This window comes from Electrona antarctica (assembly GCF_951216825.1).
Source record: "Electrona antarctica genome assembly, chromosome: 4".
NCBI lineage: Eukaryota > Metazoa > Chordata > Actinopteri > Myctophiformes > Myctophidae > Electrona > Electrona antarctica.
In genome coordinates this window covers 30,230,245-30,240,161 of record NC_136809.1, presented here as the reverse complement: position 1 = coordinate 30,240,161, position 9,917 = coordinate 30,230,245, and the positions used below count along the sequence as shown (strand labels likewise).

General features: G+C 43.8%; 1 protein-coding gene across 1 annotated transcript in view; it reads right to left on the bottom strand.

The window, feature by feature from the left end:
- Positions 1-2,182: 2,182 nt before the first annotated feature.
- The window catches only part of LOC306922388 (junction plakoglobin-like), a 34,990-nt gene continuing 27,255 nt past the window's right edge, over positions 2,183-9,917 (bottom strand). The window contains exons 7-16 of the mRNA XM_079499943.1: positions 9,749-9,893; positions 9,268-9,371; positions 8,580-8,918; positions 6,158-6,310; positions 5,628-5,747; positions 5,213-5,363; positions 4,518-4,639; positions 4,282-4,321; positions 3,865-4,001; positions 2,183-3,431 (exon numbers count right to left, since the gene is read on the bottom strand). Coding sequence (XP_079356069.1) covers positions 3,871-4,001; positions 4,282-4,321; positions 4,518-4,639; positions 5,213-5,363; positions 5,628-5,747; positions 6,158-6,310; positions 8,580-8,918; positions 9,268-9,371; positions 9,749-9,893 — 1,305 coding nt within the window. The 3' untranslated portion in view covers positions 2,183-3,431; positions 3,865-3,870. The remainder of the gene's footprint in view (positions 3,432-3,864; positions 4,002-4,281; positions 4,322-4,517; positions 4,640-5,212; positions 5,364-5,627; positions 5,748-6,157; positions 6,311-8,579; positions 8,919-9,267; positions 9,372-9,748; positions 9,894-9,917) is intronic.

Sequence of the window (9,917 nt, the reverse complement as noted above, 5' to 3'; positions counted from 1 at the left end):
TTTCTGGATCAGAGCCCACTTGAACATCTCAAAAGTGTTCGCAGCCCACCCATCTATTTGTGGTCAGATGGATGGGTGGGCCGCATGCATCAGAGCATGTTAATTTTCATGATCCATCAATCGATTGTGTTCCGGCTTGGATCAATGGAACTAACATAGAAGGCTATACAAATGGATGGGTGGGCCACGTGCATTCTCAGAGCATTTGTTAAACTTAAACAAATGTAATGTGCACCCCAAAACATTCTTCAATGCTACAGAAGCTCTTTGCCACCCTGGTCGCCAAACGTTTGAATTATGCTATGTTTTTTTTGTTCTAGTTTTAGACAGAGTTCTCTCCTACTCTTTATTTTTGAGTGGTGCAACCACTCCAAGGAACAGCAATGTCCGTGTTAACCTATGTGACTATGTTTGTGTTTGTGTGTGACGTTAATGAGCACCAGTACCAATGAGTACCAAAAGTGGCGCTGTTGTGCCAGAAACAGAGAGAGAGAGATAGTGCTGCACTGTTGCCTGCTAATGAGAGGGGGGGGGGGGGGGGGGGGGGGATTTGCACCACTCAGTTCACACAGGTGTGATTTTTCCTTTTCACATTAGTTATTTGTCTGCCACTGGAACCCTTGCTCAACAGTCAACATGCACTACATGTGAATCAGCACAATCTAATGATTTTAGAATGCATAATTTAAGGCTACTAGGGTGATGCCCTTTCGGAACGCTTGCCAGTAGTACCCATTGTCAGAGTACTATGCTTAGTGCAGTACCCATTATTATTAGTACATGGAGGCCAGTCTATACACACAATGTTGTCTTTAGATCTGTTGGACATTCTTGAGATACACAAAGGACAGAGATGTATTCTAGATTGATACTATGTTGCTGGATTTCTCTGACAGAAGCTCTTCATCACCACCAATTCATGTAAGATTTGTGCAAGGTTTTAGCCTGATCCAGCTGCCATTGGCTTATACATTATACAATTTATGTTAAACCATAGCACAGAAAAGTGATATTCCTGTTAAAATAACTGTTCAATAACATATACTATTTAGTAATACTGACAACCTTGAATGCCGAAGTTGTATGATGTGATGTCTTACGTTAAGACTGACTGGTCACATACAGACAGTATGCAACTACAAACAACTGCAAAATGCAATGCAAAAGTAATTTTGCATTGTGAATGGGTCAGTATTATATGGTGCTGACTTAGCTACTTAACTTCATCTACATGTAAAATTACGAGAGAAAATGTTCAAACTATACTAATTTGTAATTTTCTCTCTCTTACACACACACACAAAGTTAAATAACATAAACTGACCTCACCAAATAGACTAATAAACAGGCAAAATCAAGCAATAACTTCATTTTTTTGCCCATCTCAATGACCCAGTGTACCACATCTTGTCTGGATGATGACCATTTTAAATAGGATCTGGCCATTGCAACTTTAAAACTGTTGAATATATTTTCTAATATGAAAATAAGCATAAGAATATTGAACCAGTAAGACGTCCTGAGGGCGAGAAGCTGAAACAACAGGTCTGGGAAAGCCCATATATGGACCTTTTTCGGGCCTGTTGAGAACTCTAGTTTTCACTGGCTGCCGGGCGCGGCTGCGCTAATAACTTTGGGGCTGGCCCGTCTAGAGTTTGAATGGACAGGTATCAGTCAAAAGGGCGAAATCGCAGAGAAAGGACAGGTGGGGAAGGATCAAGGTATGTCAGACTCAGAACAGGTCAGCTCCATATATGGAGATCTAAGGGTTTGAGGTCAGGTGTAGAGTTACTGGTCGGGCCCATATTTGCAGATCTAGTAGGTTCTCCAGGGTTTGATGAGGTCAGTGTTGTGATCTTCATATATATGGAGACGGCCATATATGGAGTGTGTCATGACCGACTGACGGCCATATATGGAGGCGCGACAGACTGACTTTCATAGTAGTCTGCGACCTAGTCGCAATAAAACTATGAAAAGACACTAGGTGGTTTAGTTATTGACAAAATAAGGTGCACGCTTTGATGTACAGTACATTATTTCAAAGGACATGATCCCCTTTTTTTGCAGATGCAACATATTCTACACCATTCATCACCCTCTAGGCTTATCCTCTCTGCCATTACAAAGAAGTGTGATCACCATATCACGTTATTTCACTCAATGAAAACTGACAGCACAATTTGTTTAATATATTCTTTATTTTCTTAAACAAATTTTAGGTAAAAACTCTTAAGTATAAAGACAAATTCCCGGTCAGTAGTTTGATCTAGTTCCTGTACCAACACATGCTTTTTAGTCAGATCATTGTCTCAGGACGTCGTTGGCTAATCCAACTGTCAGTTCAACTTTACTTCCCGCACATCAATATCCTCCTGCAAATGAATACAGTTATGCAAAAACTACACCTCAGGTGAACCGTTTATAAAAGACCACATTTATATATTTGTGAATGTTGTCATTTGCAGGTAACAATTGTGCACGGATGTATTATGCAATATACACACAACGATGAGAAACAATTCAAAAACTCAACTATGATCCCAATCACCAATTAGTTGATAAATTAATATTTAAAATGAACTGACTGACAAATTACCAATTGAGAGAGTGGGGGCAACCGCGTATACTATAAAGGTCCCAATATAATTCTTCCAAAGACCTTCCCATCACTTAATTTGTATTCTCTGCTACTAAATAAGTGTAAATGGAAAACAGAGTCAGTATTTTAATTCACAAACTAACCTCTAGTTAGAGGAAGGCAGGTCACAGTGGGAGAGGTGGTTTGATGATATACTGTATATATATATATATATAGTGTTAAAGGTATGGTAATTAGACAGTGTCCTTTGTAAAGGAGCTATAAGGAAGAATGATTGAGCGGTGTGAGGTGTGCTGTACGTTTATCCACCTCTGGCAGTGTTTTCAACTAATATTCGGTTTAATGTTTTATTTGTTAAAAAAAAAGAAAGAAAGAAAGAAAGAAAGAAAAGGGAAAAAAGCTACATGAAATCTCTTTGGCATAGATTACCCACCCAAAAGCTTACACTCTCACTCACTCACACACACACACACACACACACACACACACACACACACACACACACACACACACACACACACACACGCGCGCGCGCACACACACGCACGCAACGCATACACACAGTCGCACACTTGTTGAAGGTCCTCCTCAACCTACATGCATTATCGTTATCATCATCATAGTCAGTATCGCCAGCATTATTATACTATAAAACAAAGTAAAAGCCCTGTTAAGATAATTGAGTCCCACAGTCAGCAAAAATTGCATATATTACATTGAAGCTGAGGGGAGAGAGAGAGAGAGGTGGATGAAATGGATGTGTTCACTGCTTTCTTCTCCCCCCAATCTCAGGTCTTCCTCATCTTCTTCCTCTGTTAGTCTTCTGGGTCTAGAAGGAAAACGATCATGTTAGCATCAGAAAACACACAGGCGACTAATACCGACTATACGCATTCGCATTTATGAGCACATTGACTGACTGTTGAGTTCAACAGCTGAAATACACCCACGGCCACAACTGACATTTACAATTAGCGGTTAGCTAATTGTAGCTAATAATAATAATAGCTAATAATTAGCGGTTAGCACTGGTTCTCAAAGGGGTCCATGGGGCGTTGCGGAAGTCCTCAACAAAATAAGGAACATTAATGTGGTCAAATCTTGACAAATATCTGAAAATCTTCTCTTATCGGGGTCCCTGACACAAAATATAAAAACAAATGCATATCCATTTGGGGATAATTGACATGAACATGTTTGAGATCCACTGCCCTAGGCCACCTGCCTCCTCTATGAATCCATGGATTCCTGTTTGTATGTACCTTCTGTTAGTATGCGTCAGAGTACTGCTGTCCGTAGGCCATGTTCCCCTGGTAGTCCTCTGGCAGCATCTCTCCCTCTGCATCCATAGCCATGGGCATGTCATTTGGAAGCCATTGACCTTGGAAACCGTCCAGCTCTGCAACACGGATACATGTAGTATTAGCTTCTTTAACCACTTACGCCCCGTTTCAAAAATGGCAAAAACAGAAAATCTGCAATGCAAAGCACGGCGCATCAGTGTCTGAGAGTAAGTGAAGTGATGTAACAAGTCGTTTAATGTAACTATATAGTCATTAAAATAAGATATGAATATGAATAGGATGAATGTTTTTGATCAGCTAGGGAGGGCGTCATGTACTCATGTGGAGACACAGGAACCTGCCATATGAGCAGTTCTGCTCCAGCGATTCACTCACCATCTGGATAGCCCTGGTCCATGGGTACATTGTTGTGGGCCTGTGGAGTGTTCATGAGAAAAGCAAAGGTTAAACTACGGTCATCTCAACCTTTTAGCATCAAACCTGACCACATCATTTCCCGCAAACTTTGCACTTTATTCTAATCACGGGATGATTGCACTGGACAAATCAAAACTAAATTATTAAGATCTGCAGTTTCCACTTCCCGCCAACAGAGGGAGCCCTTCACTCACCAGTTCCCAGGCAGCCGGGTCATGTTTGAAGAGGGAGTGAGTGAGCTCCACGGACACGCGCTTCTTGTAGTCGGAGTTCTTGTCCTCAGAGATGCGGAAGAGGACGGCTGCAGCGTAGGTGGCTAAGGAGGCAGAAACATGTGTCTGAGGTCAACACTGGGACAAAGTTCCACTCCAGCATGCTCAGATACACAGCAGTGTAGTGAAACATGTGTCTGAGGTCAACACTGGGACAAAGTTCCACTCAGAGACACAGCAGTGTAGTGAAACATGTGTCTGAGGTCAACACTGGGACAAAGTTCCACTCAGAGACACAGCAGTGTAGTGAAACATGTGTCTGAGGTCAGCACTGGGACAAAGTTCCACTCCAGCATGCTCAGATACACAGCTGTAGTGTTTTAGATCCCTGTCTTTGGAGACATGCCTGAATCCCACCACAACATTCTCTACTGTACCCTAGAGCCGACTTGCTCTCAACTTTCCTGCAATCGGTTTCATTAAAGCAACAATACTTAACAGAGTGGGCTGCACACTTCCATTTACAAAATGCTTCAAGGTTGGATTTACTGTTTAACTGAAAAGATTAAACTGATCTGGCGAGCCAACATTGCAGGTTGTATATCTGTCTAGTGGCTTCACAAGACTACTTTCATTTGAATGGTTACAGTGAGAGTAACAGTCCACTAGGTGCATACCAATGCCCTCGTTGTTGGAGTGCAGCAGCTCCATCAGTGGAGCGGAGGCTCCCTCAGCGTCAATCAGCTCGGCTGACTGTTTATCCAGGGCCAGCTCACACAGAACGCCCGCTGCCACGCGCTTCACATTCTCCACCGGAGAGTACAGCAGCTATACAGGAGAGAGAGAGGCGACCAAGTCAGTAAACACATTCTGGAGATGAAACGTCAAGAATGACAAACAAAAATCACACTTTCGTGAAGTGAGCCTTTTAGCATGATTATGATGATAATGTATGGACCCACATGATGTCACAGGGGGCAGAATAGACAAGACGGGGGCCGGAATAGACATGCACACAAAACCACACAGAGCACAAAAAAAGATCCAACATTTGATATACATCTGGGTGTTGGATCTATGGTGTTACCATACCTGTACAAACAGTGGGATGGTCTCCATGTCGGCGACGCTAGCTCTGTTGATAGGGTCTCTGGCCATGATGTGCAGCGCTCCCGTACAGCCCTCCACAATCTCCTCCATTCTCACACCATCCTGAAGCAAACCATTACTCGGACGTCGCTCAATAAACTGAGTATACCATAGCTATATGCACACACTGAACACAACAGTCTGTATTTTGTTGATATTTAGTCGCCAGACTTTAAAACTCAATGGTGTGTTCAGAAGATTCAGAATTTTCTGACAAAATCAACACACCATATCGTAAATATCCATTGTGGTATTTATTATTCCTCATTTTCTGAGTAACATTAATAACAATCTGGTATTGCAAACCAAAATTGAAATTTTGCTGATACAGATGTGGCTTCACTGAAATGACATCATCTAAAACCTCATCAATTGATGAAGAACCACAATTACTCAGTAAAAGTATTCCTAGCTGCTGTTTGCCTTTGTAGGGCAGTACAAAAGCTATTATGTGTGTCTGTCTGTCTCCAAACCTGGTATGTCTGCTGGGCAGAGGAGCCGTGTTTCTGGGCATCCTGGTGGGCTTTGAGCAGCAGGTTGACGAGGCGGGGGATGGCTCCTGCATCCCTCAGCGGGCCCTGGTTCTCCGGACACAGCGCCAGGTTACGGATCAGACCAACCACAGCCTGCAAGGGAAGGATGACAGGTGGGGTTTAGCATGGTTAGTGAAATTAGGGAGCATCCAATTGAGTCCATAATTTATCGAACCCCTCCCCGAGCACTTTGATGCCCAGAACGTGTCCACACGTCTTCAAAATTACACCCATATGAGGCCTAGGACGCGATCGCTAAAATCCATTTTTTGACAACGGCCGTTGCTAAATCTACGGCGCTATCCGTGGTTTTGATCAGAACTTTTGAAAATAATTTATGACTTCATCATGCATCTCGTTTAGAATATTAACGCTTCTAAAGAGAGATCAGAGAGATCTTATTAGCACAATGTAGTAAGATTTCACCTCCTGGTTTTGGGGGGGAAATGGAAGGCGTAAAATCTGCCTCATCTGCTTGGCACTCTAGCGCACTTATTCTGAAAGATACCCTGGCATAAAGTGTTAATATTGTTGCAGTGATGCAGAAACCGTGTATGTCCATATTTCAACTTCTTACGTTTTGATAATGATTAAGTATTTTTACATATCCTGAAAAGTAACTGTTTCAGACATACATGGTTTATGTCAGACGGCAACGATATATAATAAAATAAAACAAATATATAAAATATATACTGCATATGAGATCACAATAGTATAGAGCTAATGGCTTGACCCACTCAGGACAGTCCATTCTAGGTAAGTAAGGAAGGATGGTTTGTTATTGTTGATATGGACAGTAGGAAATCCAAGCGAGGGGACAGTAGAAGGCAAGAAGTTACTGGCAGCATTTCGCACCAACCTAACAGCAACAGGGATACATGTGGGTCCAGAGATGGGGGTCTGCGGGTCACTCTACATCACTGCCACACTGGGTGCACAATCTGTCTAGTATCACAATGATGCCATGTGTGTTTCATGCTCTCCCGCTCTTGGGCTCACTGAGAGGCTGGTCCTCTGCCCTGTCCTCCATCTCCCCCTCTCTCCATCCATCTGTCTATTCCTTTCCCTCTTTCTATCTCCTGTTTCTTCCCATAAAACAACCACTTAAATCCTCTATACTTGGTAAACTTGCCCCGAGGTGGCTCTGTACTTGGTCTGCTCTTTTTCCCCCCCTCTGCACCAAATCTCTTCACTGAAAACAGTAGTTCCGATGTGTGAGCTTGGAGATCTGGTATTTCAAGCGAAAATTGAGATGCCTAGGATTCAAGTTTAATCCTCCCTGTCCCTTTAGGTCTCTCCACAGATCAAAGGCCTGTGCAGGGTTTCCTTCCTTCCCGTCTTTCTCTCTTTCTTCCTGCCTTTCTTTCTCTCTTTCTGCTGCTGTGTGGTGGTGTTTCTGTGTGTTTATCCAATACCATCTGAGTCAGTCTATATACGCCGCCTGTACAACCCCACTCACACACCTTTTCATCCGAGTCAGTCTATATGCCGCCTGTACAACCCCACTCACACACCTTTTCATCCGAGTCAGTCTATATGCCGCCTGTACAACCCCACTCACACACCTTTTCATCTGAGTCAGTCTATATGCCGCCTGTACAACCCCACTCACACACCTTTTCATCTGAGTCAGTCTGTATGCCGCCTGTACAACCCCACTCACACACCTTTTCATCCGAGTCAGTCTATATGCCGCCTGTACAACCCCACTCACACACCTTTTCATCTGAGTCAGTCTATATGCCGCCTGTACAACCCCACTCACACACCTTTTCATCTGAGTCAGTCTATATGTCGCCTGTACAACCCCACTCACACACCTTTTCATCTGAGTCAGTCTATATGTCGCCTGTACAACCCCACTCACACACCTTTTCATCTGAGTCAGTCTATATGTCGCCTGTACAACCCCACTCACACACCTTTTCATCTGAGTCAGTCTATACGCCGCCTGTACAACCCCACTCACACACCTTTTCATCTGAGTCAGTCTATATGCCGCCTGTACAACCCCACTCACACACCTTTTCCCTCCTGCAAGATATAAACCAGTGGTTCTCAAACGTTTTGTCAAGGACCCCAAATTAATATGGGGCCGCAATATTTGTGTTGTTACGATGTTTCAAATATATTTTTAAAAATCACATCTTTTAACCTCTACAAGCTCACAACATGGTGACACGTTATGAGCCTAAGTGGTTAAACTGTTATTGATGCTATATTAACTAGATTTTCTGGGGGCACCTGAACCCCCCACTGATCCCTGGGGGTCAGAAACCCTGTTTCTCTTTAGGACTCTCATCCTAACCAACCCCCCCCCCCCCTGTCTTGTTTGGTAATAAGCACCACCACGCAGTACCTTGATAACAGGCCAGTAGTAGGGCTGGTTGAGCAGCTTGACGATGGCCGGTATGCCGTAGTGCAGCCGCACAGCATTCTGGGCCATCTCTGCGTCTGGGTGGCGGGAGGTGAGGTGGCGCAGGGCGCAGACGGCGGGCTCCGTCACGTCCTCCTTCTCCCCCGCGCGCAGCACGGCGTGGATGAGCGCCTCCACCCCGTTGCCCTGGGTGACCAGCGCCTTGTTGCGGGCGTTGTTGCAGGTGAGGTTGGAGAGGATGCCGGTGGAGCAGGTCAACATGTTGATGTCGTCAGAGCTCAGGAGGCCCACCAGGACCTGCAGCAGGCTGTCCAGACCCTCCTGGATGTGGAGGAGCTTTTTAGTTCTAGTTCATCTGCTTAGGTAACACGGTTTTCATGACAATAAGAAGTGCTGTGACAATGAATATACATATTAAAAATCACACCCGTGTGAAGTGAATATATTACGCTAATATATTAAAGTCTAACTCATGTTGATTAGGTGATGTAATGGTGATGGAATTTTATTTTTCAAATTCAGTATTCAATCCATCGCCAGCAACATGCACTGTATGACTATTATTTTTAAGTGACAGGAACAACTACAATATAGTACTGAGATAACATTGAGACAGACAGACAGACAGACAGACAGACAGACAGACAGACAGACAGACAGACAGACGAACCTGCTTGGTGGCAGCATCAGACAGGTTTCTGAGGGTCCACAGACAGTTCTGCATCAACCGCTGACTGGAGCCAGTCAGGTGTTTCCCCAGAGCCTGCATCCCACCTGGAAAGAGAAAGACATTCAGTTAAGCACTTTGCCTGGCAGCTAAAAATAACTGTTATTCACGTGCATTTCAATGTGATCCATTTATTTCACAAACAGAAGCTAGCTAAAATAAGCTAGCTAGCTAGCTAGCAGACCTCTCAGAAATACTTTTTTTAAACTAATATAACAACATAATTCATAGGCCTATTTAGTCTCAGAAAACAGGAGGAATAATTTACAAATATAGTATGAGTCACTGGATCATAAACCAGCAACTGTGTTTAGAACATGATGAAAGTCCCAGAAGGCCAGCGGGACAGACACAGGGTGGGGTAATAGGTCACAGGAGAGATTCTAACAGTGGTATTATATTAAGTACTGTAAAGTCTTCCTACCAGCCTCTACGATAGCAGGCTTGTTGCTGGGGCAGACGGAGAGGACCTTCAGCACACGGCTGGTGGTCCACAGCAACTTCTCATAGCTGTAGTTCCTCATAATGTGAACCAGACCCTCTGGACCTCCATTAGCCAGGATGATCAACTGATGGGGGGGTAAAAAAACAAG